Source organism: Somniosus microcephalus, chromosome 7, assembly GCF_052327205.1.
Source record: "Somniosus microcephalus isolate GS21.2 chromosome 7, FLI_Smic_1.0, whole genome shotgun sequence".
In the NCBI taxonomy this organism is placed as follows: Eukaryota; Metazoa; Chordata; class Chondrichthyes; order Squaliformes; family Somniosidae; genus Somniosus; species Somniosus microcephalus.
Genome location: NC_140993.1, coordinates 83,828,318 through 83,850,324, shown reverse-complemented (window position 1 = coordinate 83,850,324; position 22,007 = coordinate 83,828,318). Strand labels below are relative to the sequence as shown.

General features: G+C 46.7%; 1 protein-coding gene across 4 annotated transcripts in view; it reads right to left on the bottom strand.

Moving 5' to 3' along the window:
• The window catches only part of gra (granulito), a 242,581-nt gene that overhangs the window by 155,397 nt on the left and 65,177 nt on the right, over positions 1–22,007 (bottom strand). For all 4 annotated transcript variants that reach the window (XM_085992694.1, XM_085992692.1, XM_085992691.1 and 1 more), the window contains one exon: positions 11,933–12,006. In XM_085992694.1, coding sequence (XP_085848820.1) covers positions 11,933–12,006 — 74 coding nt within the window. The remainder of the gene's footprint in view (positions 1–11,932; positions 12,007–22,007) is intronic.

Genomic DNA, 22,007 nt, shown 5'->3' with positions numbered 1-22,007 from the left:
TGGTCGGAGCTGGAGGGCTCATTCACTTCCTGGCGAGGCTGCTTTTCTCTTGGTGAGCTGGAGGTGGTAGGGGGAGAGTGTGTGGCTTTCTCCCTGATATTTCCGCTGGGGCTGGTCAAATGTACCATGGGGTTGTGGGGCCCCAGGGTGTGTGCCTGGTCAGAACTGTGTGGCTTGCTCACCTCCTGGCCAGGTTGATTTACTCCTGGTGAGTTGTAAGTGGTGGGGGGAGTGTGTGTGGCTTTTTCCCTGGTAGTTACCCTGGGGCTGGTCTTTCCTTTCTCAATTATTTCTCTCAGTTTCTGGAAGGCCGTTTCAAAGTTTTTGAGGTTGCCTTGCACCATTATTGTACTGTTTTTGTACATGTTGACCGTCGTGGTTTCACTACCAGGGTCCCCTGATTTCTTTATTTTCAGTTTGGACCCATTAGCGGTTTTTTCCTGCTTAACCCTGGGATAGTGTATGTTTATTGCTTTGATCCAAGCCGCTGACTGCTCCGAGTAAAAAATGAGATTACTCATGTTCCCATTGGTGTACCAGTCAGCAAAAAGAGCTTCTGGCTTCGCTCTCAGCTGCTGTTGCTTGAGCGATTTTCTTGCATTTTTTTTGATGTTGGGGGGAATCTGGAAGGGGTTGCTCTCAGTGCGCCACGGGAGCTGCTGCGGCTCCTCTGATTCGCTCATTTTTCGCAGAAATAGTAAAAATTATTGCTGACCTTAGAGTAAACTTTTCTGGGGCCCCGGGTTTGGTGTTTCCCTCTCCCGGCTCGCGGACTTTCCCAGGCCCCGGACCCCTCTCTCCCCCTCCCTCTCTCTCTCCCCCCCTCCCCCTCTCTCTCTCTCCCCCTCCCTCTCTCTCTCTCCCCCCTCCCTCTCTCTCCCCCTCCCTCTCTCTCTCCCCCTCCCTCTCTCTCTCTCTCCCCCCTCCCTCTCTCTCTCTCTCCCCCCTCCCTCTCTCTCTCTCCCCCCCTCCCTCTCTCTCTCTCCCCCCCCTCCCTCTCTCTCTCTCCCCCCCTCCCTCTCTCTCTCTCTCCCCCCTCCCTCTCTCTCTCTCTCCCCCCCTCTCTCTCTCTCTCTCTCTCCCCCCCCCCTCCTCCCCGCCTCCGCGGATCAGCGCCGGCCGGCCGGTGCGCGGCATAGCGCGTGAGGCCCAGCCGGACTCACCTTAGCTTTCTCCCTCCCTCTCCGCGGATCAGCGCCTCAGGGCCGGCCGATACGCGGGCTAGCGCGTTGAGTCCCGGCCGGACTCACCTTAGCTGCGGTCCGGGCCGACACTGACGCACGCGCGCGCGCTGACTCCCGCCCTCCCGAGCTGGTTTCAAGACGGCCGGCGGGCCCGGTTGCCGGGGTAACCCTTCCCGCTCTCCAAGCCCCGCCCGAGATCCGCACTCCCGAGAGCCCCGCCCCCCCGCCTGAGCCGAGCGAGGAACAGAGAGAGACGCCGCGTCCTGTTTATGTCCCGTGACCCTCGTGGCTGACGCCGTTGCCCCGGGTAACGTGATGACAGGGGGCGGGGGGGGAGCTTAGCAGAAGCCGTGGGACAATTACCTAGCTCGGGCGTGGCTGGGCAGGAAAGGCCCAGGCTTTGAGGCCTAGGTTATGAGGCCTTACAAAAACGGGGAAAGGTAGGAAAAAGAATCTTCAGGTTTACAAATGAATTAAGTTTTTTTTAAAACAATTTAATAAAAGCAATTTTTTTTTGCTGGAAATGTAGGTTTGAAAAGAAAAACGCAGAAAGCGGGAAAAAGAGTGGAATCAAGATGGCGGCCACTCACCTCGGTTCAGAATGATAAGGCCCGCCCACACACGCACCGATTGGTCGACCGTCAGGTCACCGAAGCGTAGGATTGGTCAATCGTCCCGTCACTCGACTGGAGGAGGGCCTGCCCGCACGCGCCAGGAACCCGGCGTACGATTGGTCGACCTCGATGTCACTCTATCGCTAATGAGATGATAATGAGCGGAATGTTGAACGTTTTTTGGATACCGCGGGCGCAATTTTTGTCTGGCCGAAACGTAAATACGCCTATGACCGGTCCGTAATCGTAAGCTTTCTTTTGACGCTCTATAACTTTCGAACGTATAGAGAACGGACGGACGGATAGACAGACAGACAGACAGACACAGACAGACAGACAGAAGAGGTCTTTTATATATATATAGATAGATTAATATAATTTTGTAACTATCAATTAGGTCAGAGTACGATAGAAGTGCGGCCTGAAAAACTGCTAAAAATACTACTTCTGCAGAATCGGGAGTTCAGCGCCAAGTACAGAGTCCTACCTGCCCAATTCCGCAGGCCTCGCGTCCACCTCTGGCTTCTCAGTAATCGTGTAAAAAGGATTTTCACAAATGCAATTTACCACAGCGTGGCACTTCAAGGCCCTCTGTACTGGACTGCTAAAGGACAGATGGAACAAGCTTGGGTAGTTTCTCTCACAAATGGGGCTATGGAGAAATTCAACTCCAAATTACAGTAGCTGGTCATTGCTTAATTTGGCAGGGTGGGAAATCGGAGCTCTGATGTTGGGATTCACATTCCTCAATGATACCCTATTGTCTTCTCTCACTCAGCTTGCAAGTCATCCTACATGGAGCATAGCAGGAGAAGGGATCAATGAGGCAACTTCCTCTACAGGTAACCACACATTCATCCAACCCAGCATACTCCACAAATGACTGAAGAAGTGCCATGTGGTGAGCAGGCACTGGCTGCCAGAGACATGGCTCCAGCTGTAATGGAGCTGTCTAATGACCTTGCACCTTTAGATGCAAAACCACCTCCATCTCGAGGCCCACAATGTACAACAGAGGTCTGCCGCCACTGCAGGAGTACTTAGACAGAGTGGCAGGTAAGGCACTAGATTATAGAGTTATCAAAAGGAAGTACAGCAGCCACCACTAGAAACATCAAATAATTTGAGCACTTTATTTCTCCTTAGTGTTGAGAAGTGTTGGTAGGATAGTGAAATAACAGTTAAGAGAAAGGAGATAGATAGTACAACATGTTGTGGTGTTTTGTTCAGCCGCAATACTTGTGCAGGGATTGGATTTGGAAATTCCTGGAATTGCTTGCTGAAAAAAATCTACCCAGCTGCACCTCTACCTCTTCCATTGGACGATGGGCCTCCCATTTATCCTGCTGTATGCCTACTCCTCTTACTTTTGTGAATTTATGTGGCATGCAGCAGACCATGATTATTTTGGACCCCTTTGCTGGGCTATATAGGAGTAACCCACCTGAGTGGTTCAAACAGCAAATCTTTTCTTTAGCATCCCAATGGTGTGCTCTATAGCAATTCTGGTCGAGGGATGAGTAACTTGTATTTACATGCTGCTGCTGTTCAGCAATTTCCTCAGTGGAATCATCAGTCTGAATGGATAACCTTGGTTTCCCAGCAGCCATCTGAGCCTTCAAATAACAGGCATTGTGACTGCCACATACATTATGAGAGCTACCTGCATAACGGATACCTACTTACATTATGTTTCTGTGGTCAAACACTAACTTAACTTTAATTGAATAGCAACCCTTTCTGTTCACGGAGGCTGTGTGGCTGATGCCCACATGGGTGCTACCTATTACGCTCTGGACTATTAGGAACTCTGACACCTGGTTAAAATTGTGTGCCTCCTTTCCACATAGAATGTGATGAAGGTGCTGCGCCTTAGAAACACAGCATCTATCCCTCACTTGATGCATCTTTGGGCTGAAAGCTGATCTGGCAAATGTGGCCTGTGGTGACTTGGAAGGGTATCATAAGAGCTTCATGCTGTGGTAACTGTCAGAAGTACTGAAAGAGCCATTCATGTGGTAGAAACTGTCTGCAGTTAAGCCTAGATGGAATAGCTCTCTCTCTAAAAGCCTTTCTAGTGAAGCATATACCGTGAAGACAGGTCTCACCTGACACGCCCAGGTAGACAAGTCATGGTTTAGAAATGTGGGTTCTGGGATAATGATGGATGCATAAATAATGTTCGGGTGTAACGGCACCCATATTTGGCATCTCCTCCTGACCTTCTCCTCCTCCTCTAAATCGTGGAGTTCGAAAGGAAGACCTAAATAAATTCCTATCCTCATCATTTGTTTGCTGCAACTTCAATACTAGCAGCAAACATCAACTGTGGGGAAAAGGCCCAAGAAAAAAAGATACCCTCCATAGCAACAAGAACTAATGCAGGGAGCAAAATCCAATCACAGATTAACACCCGGAATTTCTGCAGGAGTTCACCAGATCATCTGCCATAACTTTGGCACAAAATCAGCAAAACACCCGGAGAAATGGCATAAATGCTTAAAAACAATTTTAAATGTGAAACTTGCCTGAAATAGAGCTTTGAGAATCCAATCTCTAGTTTGTTTCAAAGTGTTTTGGAAGAGTAAATAAAATCACCAATTCTCACAGGCTGAAGGCTGACACCCTTCTAATTAAACTGAAAAAAATAGGCTGGCTCTTATTATAAAGAAAGAGTAGAGAAATTGGGGCACTTTTAATTAGAACAAAGAAGGTTACGAGATCAGGCAGAGGTATTAAAAATTACAGGGATTTGATAAGGCAAATTGGGAATAAAACTATTTCCACTGGTTGCCAAGTCAGTAACTAGAGGCAAAAAAGTTAATTGCACTACCAATAAACAAAAAAGAAAATATTAGGAGAATTTTGTTGTACAATTGCTGTTAGAACATAGAAGAAAATCTATAATAGTTTTTAAAAGGGAATAAATAATTGATTGCCTCCCTGGTGCAAGGATCAAGGATGTCTCGGAGCAGCTGCAGGGCATTCTGGAGGGGGAGGGTGAACAGCCAGTTGTCGTGGTGCATATAGGTACCAACGATATAGGTAAAAAATGGGATGAGGTCCTAAAAGCTGAATATAGGGAGTTAGGAGGTAAATTTAAAAAATAGGACCTCAAAGGTAGTAATCTCAGGATTGCTACCAGTGCCACGTGCTAGTCAGAGTAGAAATAGAAGGATATTTCAGCTAAATACGTGGCTAGATGAATGGTGCAAGGGGGAGGGATTCAAATTCCTGGGACATTGGAACTGGTTCTGGGGGAGGTGGGACTAGTACAAACTGGATGGTTTGCACCTGGGCAGGACCGGGACCGATGTCCTAGGGGGAGTGTTTGCTAGTGCTGTTGGGGACGGTTTATCTAAAATGGCAGGGGGTTGGGAACCTGTGCAGGGAGACAGAGGAAAGGGAAGCAAGGATAGAAGCAAAAGACAGGAAGGAGAAAAGCAAAAGTGGAAGTCAGAGAAATCAAGGGTGTAAATCAAACATCGCTGCAGTAAACAATAATTCTAAAAGGTCTAAGAGTGTTAAAAAAAACCTGAAGGCTTTGTGTCTTAATGCGAGGAGCATTCGTAATAAAGTGGATGAATTAGCCGTGCAAATAGATGTAAACGGATATGATATAATTGGGATTATGGAGACATGGCTCCAGGGTGACCAAGGCTGGGAATATCCAGGGGTATTCAATATTCAGGATGGACAGGCAAAAAGGAAAAGGCGGTGGGGTAGCGTTGCTGGATAAAGAAGAGATTAACTCAACAGTAAGGAAGGATATTAGCTCTGATGATGTGGAATCTGTATGGGTAGAGCTGAGAAATACCAAGGGGCAGAAAACATTAGTGGGCGTTGTATACAGACCCCCAAACAGTAATGCTGAGGTTGGGGACGGCATTAAACGGGAAATTAGAGATGCGTGCAATAAGGGCGCAGCAGTTATCATGGGTGACTTTAACCTACATATAGATTGGTCTAACCAAATTAGTAACAATACTGTGGAAGAGGAATTCCTAGAGTGTATACGGGATGGTTTCCTGGACCAATATGTCGAGGAACCAACTAGAAATCAGGCCATCTTAGACTGGGTATTATATAATGAGAAAGGATTAATTAGCAATCTTGTTGTGCGAGGCCCCTTGGGGAGGAGCGATTATAATATGATAGAATTCTTCATTAAGATGGAGAGTGAAGTAGTTGATTCAGAGACTTGAGTACTGAATTTAAATAAAGGAAACTATGATGGTATGAGGTGCGAGTTGGCTAGGATGGATTAGGGAATGTTACTTAAAAGGGTTGACGGTGAATAGGCAATGGCAAACATTTAAAGATCGCATGAACTACAGAATATGTTCATCCCCGTTTGGCATAAAGATAAAACAAAAAAGGTGACTCAACCGTGGCTAACAAGGGAAATTAGGGATAGCATAAGATCCAAGGGGAGGACATATAAATTGGCCAGAAAAAGCAGCAAACTTGAGGATTGGGAGCAGCTTAGGATTCAGCAAAGGAGGACAAAGGGATTAATTCAGAGGAGGGAAATAAAGTATGAGAGTAAGCTTGCAGGGAACATAAAAACTGACTGTAAAAGCTTCTATAGATATGTGAAGAGATAAACATTGGTGAAGTCAAGCATAGTTCCCTTGCAGTCAGAATCAGGGGAATTTATCATAGGGAACAAAGACATGGCAGACCAATTAAATACATTCTTTGGTTCTGTCTTCACAAAGGAGGACACAATTTAACTCCCAGAGATGTCGGGGAACATAGGGTCTAATGAGAGGGAGGAACTGAATGAAATCAGTATTTGTAGGGAAATGGTGTTTGGGAAATTGATGGGATTGAAGGCCGATAAATACCCAGGGCCTGATAATCTACATCCTAGGGTACTTAAGGAAGTGGCCCTAGAAATAGTAGATGCATTGCTGGTCATCTTCCAAAATTCTATAGACTCTGGAACAGTTCCCATGGATTCGAGGGTAGCTAATGTTACCCCAGTATTTAAAAAAGGTGGTAGAGAAAAAATGGGGAATTATAGATCGGTAAGCCTGACATCGGTAGAGGGGAAAATGCTAGAGTCCATTATGAAAGATGTAATAGCAGAGCACTTGGAAAACTGTGACAGGATCAGACAAAGTCAACATGGATTTTCAAAAGGTAAATCATGCTTAACTAATCTACTGGAATTTTTTGAGGATGTAACTGGCAGAATAGATAAGGGAGAACCAGCGGATGTGGTGTATTTGGACTTTCAGAAGGCTTTCGATAAGGTCCCGCATAAGAGACTAGCGTGCAATGTTAATGCACATTGGATTGGGGGTAAGGTACTGACTTGGATAGAAAACTGGTTGGCAGACAGGAAGCAAAGTTGGAATAAACGGGTCTTTTTCCGAGTGGAAGGCAGTGACTAGTGGGGTACCGCAGGGATCGGTGCAAGGACCCCAGTTATTCACAATATATATTAATGATCTAGACGAGGGAACTAGATGTAATATCTCCAAGTTTGCAGATGACACAAAGCTGGGTGGGCGTGTGTGCTGTGAGGAGGATGCAGAGAAACTCCAGTATGATTTGGACAGGTTGGGCGATTGGGCAGATGCTTGGCAGATGCAGTATAATGTGGATAAATGCGAGGTTATCCACTTTGGTGGCAAAAACAGGAAGGCAGATTATTATCTGAACGGCAATAAATTGGGAAAAGGGGAAGTGCAATGAGACCTGGGTGTCCTTGTGCACCAGTCGCTGAAGGTACACATGCAGGTGCAGCAGGCGGTTATGAAGGCAAATGGTATGCTGGCCTTCATAGCGAGAGGATTCAAGTACAGGAGCAAGGATATCTTGCTGCAGTTGTACAGGGCCTTGGTAAGACCACACCTTGAGTATTGTGTGCAGTTTTGGTCGCCTTATCTGAGGAAGGACGTTCTTGCCATGGAGGGAGTGCAGCAAAGATTCACCAGACTGATACCTGGGATGGCAGGAATGACGTATGAAGAGAGATTGAGTCGATTAGGCTTATATTCGCTCGAGTTTAGAAGAATGAGAGGAGATCTAATTGAAACTTACAAAATTCTAACAGGACTAGACAGACTAGATGCAGGAAGGCTGTTCCCGATGGTGGGGGAGTCCAGAACCAGGGGTCACATTCCAAGAATAAGGGGTAAGCCATTTAGGACTAAGATGAGGAGGAATTTCTTCACCCAGAGAGTGGTGAACCTATGGAATTCTCTACCACAGAAGACAGTTGAGGCCAATTCATTAAATATATTCAAGAAGGAGTTAGATATATTTCTTAAGGCTAAGGGGATCAAGGGATATGGGGAGAAAGCAGGGACAGGGTACTGAATTTGGATGATCAGCTATGATCGCACTGAATGGCGGAGCTGGCTCGAGGGGCCGAATGGCCTACTCCTGCTCCTATCTTCCATGTTTCTATGTTTTCTTAAAGGATACTGGGATTGGGTTGAATTGGATAGCTCTTTCAGGGAGCTGGCACAGGCCGAATGGTCCCTTTCTGTACTGTAAAATTCTATGAAAAGAGTTGTGCTGGCGAAAGGACCACTAGGGGAAAGGGACTCCTGGGTACCCAAAACAAACAAACAAAAAAAATCAGTTTTAAACAACAACAACTTGTATTTATATAGCGCCTTTAACATAGTAAACGTCACAAGATGCTGCACAGGAGTATTTTAAGACAGAAAATTTGACATCGATCCACATAAGGATAAATTAGGGCAAGTGACCAAAAGCTTGGTCAAAGAGGTAGGTTTTAAGGAGCGTCTTAAAGGAGGAAAGAGAGGTAGCGAGATGGAGAGGTTTAGGCCGGGAATTCCAGAGCTTAGGGCCTAGGCAACAGAAGACACGCCATCAAAATTGAGCGATTATAATCAGGGATGCTCAAGAGGGCAGAATTAGTGGAGTGCAGATATCTTGGGGGGTTCTGGGGCTGAAGGCAATTACAGAGATAAGAAGGGGCGAGGCCATGGAGGGATTTGAAAACAAAGATCAGAATTTTGAAATCGAGGCGCTGCTTAACCAGGAGCCAATGTAGGTCAGCGAGCACAGGGGTGATGGGTGAACGGGACTTGGTGCGAGTTAAAAGATCTAAAAATGCTGAAGAAAGCACCTAAAAATCAAGAGAAAAATATGGTGAGCAGATTGGAATGGCTTGCACTGTAAGGCTCGCAAAATTCTACAGATTCCCCCAAACTAAGAAAAGAAGAGATTTTGGACTGTTTTAAAGAATATTGGGCCAAAAGGGACTTAAAAGTCAAAACCCCAGGAAGATTTGGCTACTTTAAAAGGCATGTCCAGGCCTATGGAAAAGCTAACCAAAGGAACTGGGTTGGGCACTGTGGGACAGACAGTTGGAAAAGGCCAGATTGTCTGAGAATGTTCTGGGCCATCCCAGTCATTCTACATAAAGACAATAAGCCCACCGAAGGACAGTTCCCGCCGAAACCTACAGGGCCATCAAGAACATGAATACAATACATGCCACTAATCAACAAAAGAGACCCCAGCAGGAGAAGACAATCGAACAACAGTGTAAACCACTCAAAGATTTCCAAAACCACTTTGCACACTTAAACTGATTTCGAAGCAATCCCGAAACTAGTTAAAAGTCAATTAAAAATAGATGGGACCAGCCCCAAAATTCAGTAAGAATTTTAAAACTATTAAAATTAACGAGCCCACCAAAATTAACAATGGGCCAGAGGAGATTTGGCAGTCAGATAAGCCAGGCCTCAAAACAGTATAATCGAGGCCTGTTTTGACACAGAAAGCAGTTCAGTACAGGAGAGCAGTTAGAAAGTACGGTTCATAAGGGTACTTACTCATCATCATCATCACCGTTCACAGTCAGAGAATCGGAGACTTGAGGAAAGAAGAACGAAATGAAAGGAGAAAGGAATCGCGGCAACCAAAGGCCTCAAGAAACCAACAACTAACAATATTACCACCAACTAGGTAATATTGGGCCACCGCGACCAACAGGAAACCAACCTGGAAAAACCCGAAGATTCGCAAACTTGTTTCCACTCTACAAGCTAGCCTGACTTACCCCTGGGTAAGATTTAACAAAAGGCTCTAAAAACTATACCTAACCAAAGGAAATTGGGTACTTACCCGATAAATCCAACTACGCACCCGACCGCATCAGCGGACTCGCGAAGACTGAAAACCCAACGCAGGTGCAGTCTTCCACCACGTCTGGGGTACGGCAGGCCCCAACCGCCACAGCTAGAGAGAACCCCGAAATCGCGAACCTCTACAACTGTCAAGAAAGTCGTTTGGTGAGCATTTCCTGGTCCTCTGGAATTCAACCTAGTTAGTATAGTGGGATTGGGAGGGGGGTAAGGTATTTTGTCTATTGTCATTCTCCCTCGCATATTCCAAAGTGTTCCCCCTTTTAGAGTATAAGATTTATTGTGTTGTATATTTTCCTGTCTCAAATATAAAATCTCAATTCTTTTGACCAACTCAGTTGTCTGTTGCAATTTCATTACAACCCCCAAATAAGTCCAAAGTCTAGAACCAAGGGAGTGGGAGCGATTCGAACTGCTCAGGGAGTCAGAGGCAATGCTGACCACACACACCACCCCCTACAGCACCACGATGCCATCTAGTAGCAGAAAGCAAGCAACTACAATGTGAAAGACAAACAGGAGTACCTATTATAAAATATAAAAAGTATAAGCTTAATATGGGCAGAAAAGGCCCCAATACACAAGACTTTAAGGGGGAAAAATTCAGTTGCTTTACGCCTCCCGTTAGCGCCCTGCGCTAATGGGACGCAAAGCAACTAGCAAACGGGCACAGCACTGCCAATGCCTCCCGCAAAATTCAGCGGGAGGTTAGCGGCGGCGGTAACCGTTAGTGCCCCGCAGCACTGCACCGCCGGTGATGACGTCATCGCCGTGTGCAGTGCCCCGGCCGTGATCTTCGGTAGCACCCCGACTTACCGCCAGACACCATGTCCGATGGGGTCAGGGGGGCCTACCTGCGGCTGGGGCGGCACTAATTAAAGGCAAGGTGCCTGGCGGCCATTCATGTTGCTGGCCACCTGCCAGCACCTGCCCCCGTTGCCGTCCCTGGTCTCCTGAGCAGACCCCCCGCAGAGTGCCGGCTGCGCTCCATGAGTCCGGCACTTCTCTTGAGTGCCGGGCTCTTTTGCCAGCACTCCTGGTCCCTGGTGGCCCAGCTAGGCCCCGGGTCGCGCTGCGCAAGGCCCCTCCCCTTTAAGAAGGGGAGGAACGCCTGCATTACCGCGGCAGGATGTGCCACAGCGCCATAGCACCGCGATATTCCCTCGCAGCGCCCCAAGAGGGAGGCGAGGCGCTTCCACTAGCACCCCGCTTCCCTCTTGAGGCGCTAACGATGAATTCCGGCCACGGGGGCACTAATTTTTTTGGGGCGCTAAAAGTAGTGTCCCGGCGAAGTTAGTGCCCCAAAGGGGGCGTGACTCAATTTTTCCCCCTAAATATATATTAGTGTTATGTTTCATCTAAAGAGATAAAAATTATTTGACGGACGTCACAGATAAAAAGACTTATTCAAATTTTTTGTCCTTAAAATTTGGAAGTGGTACTGTGTCCAAGTTTTAAGTCACCACTCTTAACTTTTACGTTCCTGCCTCAGAGTCTGTTTTCCTTATCAGTATTTGTGAAACAACTGAGGACACTTCTTATATTAATATCTTATATATATCTACATATATAAATGCATGTTGTTGATGTTAAATGGTTGTTTCTTGTTTTAAAAAAAAACCCATCATCTCATTCCTTCAAATTCTAAGGTAAAAACCAAACAGCTGTATACAATGCATCTCAGCAGCATATTTGGGAGAAACATAGAAGATGGGTTACCCACATCTGCAAGAATTATTTAGCTTTCAAAGTCTTAAACTAAGAAAAAGATCCAGAAAGCTTTATGGCAACTTTACTCAGTTCATTTGTTGGAAAAAAAGGACTTGCCACCAGAGAAACTAAAATACTGTCACTCGGCATCCTTTTCAACAACCTGCAAAAGCTGAACATATCTATAATTTTCATCATTCTAAATCATCAAATAGAAATGAACTAAATTATTTTGGCCAAGATACAGGATCATAGAAAAGCATCTTACAAATGGAATTGATCATACCCAGTTCTCTTCATTCCATGAAACTTCATTTTGATGTAAAACCGGTGGTAGGTAATCAACACATACAGCAGAATCTAATGGAGAGGTAAATTAAAATTAACAGATTATTAATACATAATTCTCTACCATTTTATTGAGAGTTTTCTCACTTCCATTCAAAATTTCAGTTGGGGGATGCAATAGTTGAAGAACTGGAAATCTCTAGAGTGCCCTTCTAAACTCTTACCAGATTAGGTTTCAATTTATTTACTCTATGGTGCTTCTTTTAACTTTTTCAGCATTCAAGCAAGTAACATCACAAATTTAATAAATGCACAACTAAAAAATTACATATGTTTCACATTCAACTTTTTTTGAAGTAAATAATCAACTGGAGTATTATAGACCAGTAATTGTACCTTTTTTGAGATAGTAGAAATACACTGGAAAACATTCATGTGAGTTTTAATTTTGCAGTCACAACCAAAATGGAATTGTTTAGGCAACCATTATAGCATCCAAAATTATAAATCTTAATGAAAAATGTAATTAATTCTGCAATTTAAGCATGTGAAGGACAATGTAAGTGAACAGTGATTGGTGGTCATAAAATGGCAATCTTTAAAGTGTTTCTGCTGTGTATGATCTTAGACTTATGCTATTGATTTTAAGCGCTTGCGGCACAGAGCTAGTTTCTGAACAGGCCCATTTTTTTGCAACTTAAATAATTTCACTGTGAAACTGTGTCTCTCATTTAGATTTTTTTTTAATTCTGAAGTTGCTGATCAAGGCCTAAAAATTGGGATAGGCCGGAAATCTGCCGGTGCCACCGTGGGCCAAAGTTAATGGCCACCCAAAATAATAGCGCAGGCAGCACCGGTGTTTTGGTGCTGCTTGCAAATTTAAATTAGCGTATCGCAAAACCTGGAGTGCAACACTGGTTTTCCGGTGGTAGTCTCAGCAGGAGGCCCAATGTAGTGTGGCCGTAGCATCCCTGGAGCAAGAGCAACGTTGTCTTAAAGCTAGCCTGTCATTTTAGAAAGCAGTGTCAGTCCCTTAAAGGGGAACTGCCTCCTAAAATGAAAAAAATAAAAATCATTTAAACATAGGCAGTTTTTAGCCCTTAGAGCTCAACAACCCTTCAAAAAAAATAAACATTAAAAATAATTCCCAAATGGCAATCTTCAGCTCTTAAAGCTGAACTGCCTTCTGCACCTAAAGAAATGGTAAAAGCGCTTCAGCAATAACAAAAATGGCTCAATAAGCCAGGGAAGGAACACCAAGAGTCACGCACACAGCACTCCAGCTTTGTGCAGGGGGTCAACACTGCAAAAGAGGTCCTCTACCCACAGGGGCCAGGATGCCCTCCAGAAAGAATGAAGTGGGATCAGATCACCAAGGCCATCAAGCCAGCAGTGTCACCCCCACAACCTAACTCCAGTGCCCAAAGAAGCTTCATGACCTCAGACCAGTGGCCAAGGTCAATGAATGCATCTTCAAAAGCTGTCTCCTACCAACTGCACCACTAGCCTCACGCAATGCTCATTGTATGACTCCCCCCACCCCACCCCACCATCACTCACCTACCATCAAACTGTACTAATCATGAGGCACAGCTCACATTCCTAGCATCACCTCACACCTTTGGAGGAGACAGTGCTGGCCATTCTTGGCTGGGCATGGCTGAGCCCTTCGCCAGTGGCGGGGCTGAAAGGATACAAGATGCTGGTATCATCATACGTTATCCTCCTTCTCACATTCCACTTGCCCCTCATCCCACAATCTCTTCTGCTTTACAAGGTGTGCATGGTGTAAGCATGCAGCTCTTGCTTTCCTGCCCTCCCCTCACCACAACTCTACCCTTGTGCCTTCCTCATTTTACACACCCAAGAAATCCAGCCTGCCCAGCCATGGTTGATCAAGAAGAGGGAGAGGAGAGTAAAGAAGAAGAAACGTCGTCACTCAATTTCACACTCCCAGCCATCAGGTCCTCGAGGTCATCCTGCAGGGCCATCTGCAGTGCCCCCCACTGAAAGTCAGCAGCTTTCCACCAGCCACGCTGAAGCCACTAGGGTAGCACTGTGTAACATCATTAGGATAGGCAAAGGAACATACAATAGTCACTACGGGAATGCACAAGGGTGATTAGTTGATTTCTTGATGTCATATTGGATGGATAGATGTCTAAAGTTGGATTGGAAAGTTTGCTCTGTGGTGGCTTTTATTTCAGCATTGTGACCAAGAGGATGCTGTGATGGTCAGTAACAGTGGGAAGGTAAGGCGTGGGACAAATGTTGAAAGGGGAATTGGGGTTGTGATCACTGGTACCACAGGTGGATGATTGCATTCTGGATATCCCGGCCAGAAAGGGGCTCTCTGGGTTTCATTCTTCTTCTTCTGCGTCCTCCTCTTCTGCGTCCTCCTCTTCTCTCTGCGAGTGGATGCTGGAAATCTGAAATAAAAGCAGAAAATACTGGAAATACTCAGGTCAGGCAGCATCTCAACCTGAAACGTGAACTCTGTTTCTCTCTCCACGAATGCTGCCTAACCTGCTGAGTAGTTCCAGCAATTTGTCTTCTCAGAGGCCTTCCTTTATCATCCATGCCTTGCAAGTGTCCAGCAGCACTCCCTGAATGCCCTTCAGAATTAAAAAAACTTGTAACATCTATTGCACCAAGCCACTACTTCAATAAAATGTTAAAAAAGCCCAAAAGGTTAAATCCAAACTTACCTGAAAGATGTGTGTGTCCCTTTAAGAAGCACTGACAGTGGGCCAGATTTCCAGTGTGTCGTGAGGCAGGCTTCCAGGCGTGCAGGGGGCAAAAATCCTGAATTTGGGGGTCCCGACACCATCCCGCCCAAAACCCGCCTCCATGTAAGTTTCAAGGGAGGCGGGTACCTGCCCCGCACTGGGACCCGCCGACCCGAGGCGGGAAGGGATTAGTGCCAATTAACTGTTTGTTAACAGGTAGTTAACAGGCAATTTTTAGCCTAATCCCTATTTTGAGGGGTGTCGTATGGGATTCCCGATGGCTCCAAACCACGCCAGGTTAGAGCAGGCAGGCCGTCGGGTTGAAGGACTTGGAGGGGTCACGATGTCGGTGTTCAGGTGAGTGATGGGTGCATGAGTGCAAAGGTAAGTGTGTTTGGTGTGTCTAAAGTGTGTAAAGAAGTTTTACTTACCTGTACTTACCTTAACAGCCTTTCTTCCTCTAGGCTGCGGGAGTCCATCACTCAGCCAGAACTGAAAGCTGAACGGCTGCGATCTGTCAAAAGTGACAGCTTTCAGCTTTCAGTCCCGGTGACAGTTCTAACTGAGTCTGCGTAGGACTCAGGTTAGAAGTCAGACTGTCAGTGTTTGACAGCTTCAAACAGCTGTGAAACACTGATATTTCATCTGTCAAAAACTCTTGACAGATGAAATTTCAGTCTGTGACATCACCTGTTGCCGGGTGGCCCTTAATTGGCCTGCTGAGCCCACTGGGCGGGCTCAACAACGTCAATCAAGGGAAAATCGCGTCGATTGGCCGGACGTCGATGGAGGCGGGACTAAAACCTGAAAGTTGTAGTCTCGCCTCCTTCCCGACAGCTTAAGGAAAATCCAGCCCAGTGTCTCTGCAGGGCTGCTTCTCGCACTTTTCTGAGTGTGCTTAGCACCCAACATTAAACAGAGTGAGAATCTTGAAGTTTGCAGATGTGGCATCAAGTCAGTGTTGCACACCGATTGACGTCACGTTCTGCTCATTTACATTTCAGGGGCCAGCGCCATCAAGAGCAGCGCTACGGCCCTTACCAAAATGGCAGCCGCTGGGTCCCATGCCAGAGGGGGCTGCCATTTATTTGCAACAAACCAGCGGTAACGACCGGCACATAAGTACCGAATTTCTAGGCCCCACATTCTTAAAAAAAAATTGCTCAGTGGTGAATCTATCACATGCATCAGCAGAGCAGTTCTTTTCGAAATGAGACACAAAATAAGATGAGTCTGCAACAGGCTGCCAGCAAATGAAGAAATTCAATGATTTCCCCTCAAAGGTATAATAAAATTATTTCTTTAAACTATAAAAGATTGCTTTACCTGAAAAATCCTCCCAAAGGACTGTCTTTAAATGTAGTTTCTTTCTGACTCCAATATCACATGAACCAGCAGCCAAAAATAAACCCCATATCCACAGTACTTTAGTTGTCTTGTAGGTATAGACATTTTTCTTGTGCATGTGGGAAGAGGGGAAAATCATAATTCGCCCCTTTTGCAGAGAGGGCTGCATTAATAGAAAAAACTAGGGAGTTTTTGATATCCAAAATTTGTGTGGACTTTTCTAATTTATCCACAATACTTGAGTTATTTCTAGCAACCTTTATTTACATAGGCACTGCAGCAACAGATGCGTTAAAAACATCTGAAGCCAAAATTCCAGTCTTCGCTACTTTTAGCAAAACTGTAGAACATAAATAAGATGTAGTAGAATATAGATAAACTACTCATCTATATTTTACGCTGTTCCTACTCCTTCAAAAATGGATTAAATGAATATAAGCAATAATATAATAAACTAATGCTTGACATGGATGCATGATACTCAGGGTGTTCGCATAGCAGCACTCGTGAATATACTGTAACTGGCTGGGCCACTGTACAATTGATAGCAGAGGGAATCCAATTTTGCCATCACATCTCTAACTCAAGCCATGGTGTGGAGATGCTGGTGTTGGACTGGGGTGGAAATATGTAAGAAGTCACACAACACCAGATTATAGTCCAACAGTTTTATTTGAAATCACAAGCTTTCGGAGCGCTGCTCCTTCGTCAGGTGAAGTGGAGAGATGCATAAAGACACAGCTTTATAGTCAGAGAATAATGCCAGATGATTACAGGTAATCTTTCTAACTGCCATTTATCACACCTCGGCAGAGAGATAATCACAGCAATCAAAGGTGTGAATGGTGTCCAAGCAGGTTAGTCAGGAAAACATTACATTGTAGGAACAGAAGTTCCTATCCGAATAATGAAGTTCGACGCAGTGAAACAAAATAATCAAGTTTAATAAACAAACAACTTTAACTGGTAAAACTACAAGAGCAGATGTAAGCAGGTCTGTCCAGTCCCACAGCCTCTCCAAGACTGCCACTAAATACTGGAAGCTGACGTCATGACATCATCACGCTCTCCGCGCCAACTGGGGGTCACGTGATCGGCGTCATGACGCGAAAATACATACAGTTTAAAGGTGCAGTCCACAGCTGCACTACATGGTAGTTAAAGGAATGATTACTGATTGCCCAGTGTCTCTTGGTGGCTCCGCCACAGGCGCCCCCCCAGAATTCTCTTTAACAGACAGCGTCAAACGAACAGGAGGTTTAATAATTCTGCCCGAACGACTACGAACATCAGACGATGGAACGTTGGAAGATGAGCCAATGCTTGGCTGTGTCTGAAGCGGTGCATCTGGAGTGGAGCAAACAGTAGCAGAAGGTGTAGACAAGGATGAGGCTGAAGTAGGCAATTTAATAGTAGACTGTTGCATAACTGGTCTAGCAGCCAACGGTGGTCGTCCACGGCGAGGTGGCTGAGCAGCAACCACTGGTTCACTCCGATCCAGATGGGCTGGTTTAAGTCGGTCGATGGAGATGGTATCGGACTTACCTCCCACTTCGACCGTGAAATATTTCTCTCCCGCTGCGATGACACGAAACGGTCCAGCATAAGGTGGTCTGAGTGTATCTCTATGAGCATCCTGCCGAATAAAAACATAATCGGAACTCATAAGTTCTGCCGGAACATGAGGCCTCTGTAGGTTGGAATAGGCAAGAAATTCTTTGCCACCTCGTGATGCTGAAGGAGCTGCTGAGCAGGCGACCACGGTTCTGTATGTGGAGGGAGGAAATCCCTTGGTACTCGAAGTGCTTGACCGTAGACTAACTCAGCCGATGAAGCCTGGAGGTCATCCTTGGGGGCTGTACGAAGGCCTAGCATCACCCAAGGGAGTCCATCCACCCAGTTGGAACCACGCAAGCTGGCACGGAGGGATGCCTTTAGAGACCGATGAAACCTCTCACATAAACCATTTGCTTGCGGATGGTAAGCGGTGGTACGGTGCAGCTCGGTACCCAAGCCCTGTGCAACTGCATTCCACAACTCTGACGTGAATTGTGGACCTCGGTCAGAGGAGATATCAGATGGCACCCCAAACCGGGCCACCCACGACAAAATAAACACCCTGGATACGTCCGCTGTAGTAGTAGCAACCAAGGGAATCGCCTCTGGCCACCTGGTAGTACGGTCCACTATTGTCAGGAGATGCATAAAACCCCGCCAAGTGGGGAGGGGGCCCACTAAGTCCACATGTACATGATCGAACCGGCGTTCAGGCACCGGAAAGATGGCCACTGGAGCCTTAACGTGACGATGGACCTTTGATTTTTGACAGTCCACGCAATTGTTTGTCCAGTCCCGAACGTCTAAATGCATTCCCTTCCAAACAAATTTGCGGGACATAAGTCGTTGTGAGACGGCGCCTTCTGAGGTGATCCTATGCCCCAGAAAGTCAATGCTGGTTAACCCAAACTGGCATTTGGCTAGATTTATGATGAGGCCATGTTGGCTGAGGCGGGCAAAGAGTGTACGTAAATGAGCCATGTGCTCCTCCTTATCCTTACTAGCAATGAGAATGTCATCCAAGTAAATGAAAATGAAGGGAAGGTCCCGTAACACAGAGTCCATAAGTCGCTGAAAGGCCTGAGCTGCATTTTTCAATCCAAACGGCATGCGAAGGAACTCAAAAAGGCCAAACGGTGTGATGACCGCCGTTTTGGGGACATCTTGAGGGTGCACAGGAACTTGGTGATATCCACGGACGAGATCTACTTTGGAAAATATTGAGTTGCCAGCCAAATGAGCCGAAAAATCTTGTATATGCGGTATTGGATACCTATCCGGCATAGTGGCTTCGTTAAGGCATCTGTAATCCCCGCAAGGCCTCCATCCGCCACCTGGTTTAGGTACAATGTGTAGTGGGGAAGACCAAGGACTATCGGAGCGTCGGACAATCCCAAGGCGCTCCATGATCTGAAACTCTGCCTTTGCGGCTACAAGCTTTCCGGGTTCCAATCTTCGTGCCCGAGCGTAAACAGGTGATCCCGTTGTGGTGATGTAATGCACCACACCGTGCCTCGCGACTGCTGCTGAGAATGTAGGCCTGGTGAGCCCCAGGAACTCGCCGAGTAGGCGCCTAAACCCTTCATGCGATGGAACCGCACAGGCAACCGACCAGGAGACAGCAGTACTGCAGTGACAAGGCACCGCGTGGAAAGTAGACGCATTAATGAGTCGACAATGTTGGACGTCGACCAGAAAACCATAGGCACAGAAAAAATCAGCCCCCAGGATGGCCTGTGATACTTTAGCCGTTATAAACTCCCACACAAAACGTTGACCTCCAAGAGTTAAATTAACTGTCCGTTTACCGAACGTGCGAATGGTCGCACCATTGGCTGCCTCGAGGGAAGGGCCATGACCGCCGGATTGTAGATCTAGCTTTGAAACTGGCAAAATACTGCACTGAGAACCAGTATCACACAAGAATCGTCGCCCTGTCCTGGAATCAGTAATGTAGAGGAGTTTTCCTGCTGAACCGACTGCCATGGTGAACTGGGTGTGTTTGTCAGACCCCGTCATCCTCATTGAAGTTTGTGAGCCTGCTGGAGATTTTTGTTCAACAAAACTGCAGGGAGGACGGCAGCGTCGAGCCTTGGCGCCAAAACGGGCATGGTACACACACCAGCCTGCTGGAGGAGGGCTGGACTTTGCTCGCGTAGGGGAAAGACGCCTCGTGGCTGCACAACTCTGCTGTGTGACCGTAAAAGTCTTGTCTGCCTCTGCAGCCAGCTCGGCACAGTCCGTAATCGTAGAACTGGCCAAGACTGCCTGAACTGGCTCAGGTAGCTGGCAGAGGAAGAGTTCTCGAAACAAAAAACATTGGGGCTCCGAACCCAAAAGCGTGAGCATTTGGCTCATCAATTCCGATGGTTTTGAGTCCCCAAGACCGGGCATAGCAATAAGCCTGCGTGCACGCTCCGACTTATTTAAACCAAACACCTGTAGTAAACGATTTTTTAGAGCTTCATACTTGCCCTCTACCGGTGGATTCCCCAGGAGGCTGACGACCCGTGAAGCCGTGGCGCTGTCGAGAGCGGAAACCACGTAATAATAACGGGTTGAATCCGCTGTAATGTCCCGGATTGCAAACTGGGCTTCTGCCTGGAAAAACCATGCTGCTGGTTGCTGTTCCCAGAACTGCGGCAATTTAAGGGCAACGCCGTTCGTGTTCATTATAAGTATCTCGACGAAAGTTGTCCAACGAGATCGGGGTCACCAATGTAGGAACGGAAGTTCCTATCCGAATAATGAAGTTCGACGCAGTGAAACAAAATAATCAAGTTTAATAAACAAACAACTTTAACTGGTAAAACTACAAGAGCAGATGTAAGCAGGTCTGTCCAGTCCCACAGCCTCTCCAAGACTGCCACTAAATACTGGAAGCTGACGTCATGACGTCATCATGCTCTCCGCGCCAACTGGGGGGGGTCACGTGATCGGCGTCATGACGTCATGACGCGAAAATACAAGAAACTACATACAGTTTAAAGGTGCAGTCCACAGCTGCACTACATGGTAGTTAAAGGAATGATTACTGATTGCCCAGTGTCTCTTGGTGGCTCCGCCACAACATCAAAGAACAATGAGGTGGGGTCACAAGGGGTCAAATGTTGCAAATCTCCATCAAAGATGGACACCTCAGCACTTCACTCTACCGCAAGCCCACGGACAACCTCAGGATGCTCCACTTCTCCAGCTTCCACCCTAACCACGTTAAAGAAGCCATCCCCTATGGACAAGCCCTGCGAATACACAGGATCTGCTCAGACGAGGAGGAACGCAATGGACACCTAGACGCTGAAAGACGCCCTCGTAAGAACGGGATATGATGCTCGACTCGTCGATCGACAGTTCCGACGGGCCACAGCAAAAAATCGCATAGACCTCCTCAAAAGACAAACACGGGACACAACCAACAGAGTACCCTTCGTCGTCCAGTACTTCACCGGAGTGGAGAAACTACGCCATGTTCTTCGCAGCCTTCAACATGTCATCGATGACGACCAACACGTCGCTAAGGCCATCCCCACGCCTCCACTACTCGCCTTCAAACAGCCGCCTAACCTCAAACAGACCATCGTTCGCAGCAAATTACCCAGCTTTCAGGAGAACAGCAACCACGACACCACACAACCCTGCCATGGCAACCTCTGCAAGACATGCCAGATCATCAACACAGATACCATCATCACACGTGAGGACACCACCCACCAGGTACATGGTACATACTCATTTGACTCGGCCAACGTTGTCTACCTCATACGTTGCAGGAAAGGATGCCCCGGAGCATGGTACATCGGCGAGACCATGCAGACACTGTGACAATGGATGAACGGACACCGCGCAACAATCGCCAGGCAGGAGTGTTCCCTCCCAGTCGGGGAACACTTCAGCAGTCAAGGACATTCAGCCTCCGATCTTCGGGTAAGCATTCTCCAAGGCGGCCTTCGAGACACACGACAACGCAAAATCGTCGAGCAGAAACTGATAGCCAAGTTCCGCACTCATGAGTACGGCCTCAACCTGGATCTTGGGTTCATGTCACGCTACATGTAACCCCACCTGACGTAAGGTCACCCAGACTCGATTTGTCATTGGCTTGTTCTCGCTACACAGATGCGGCCGGACCTGCTGTGATTTCCAGCAAAAAAAAAAAATTTTGTCTGTTTTTTGTTTTTCATACAGACCCCAGCATCTGCAACATTTGACCCCTTGTGACCCCACCTCATTGTTCTTTGATGTAATGTTTTCCTGACTAACCTGCTTGGACACCATTCACACCTTTGTGATTATCTCTCTGCCGAGGTGTGATAAATGGCAGTTAGAAAGATTACCTGTAATCATCTGGCATTATTCTCTGACTATAAAGCTGTATCTTTATGCATCTCTCCACTTCACCTGACGAAGGAGCAGCGCTCCGAAAGCTTGTGATTTCAAATA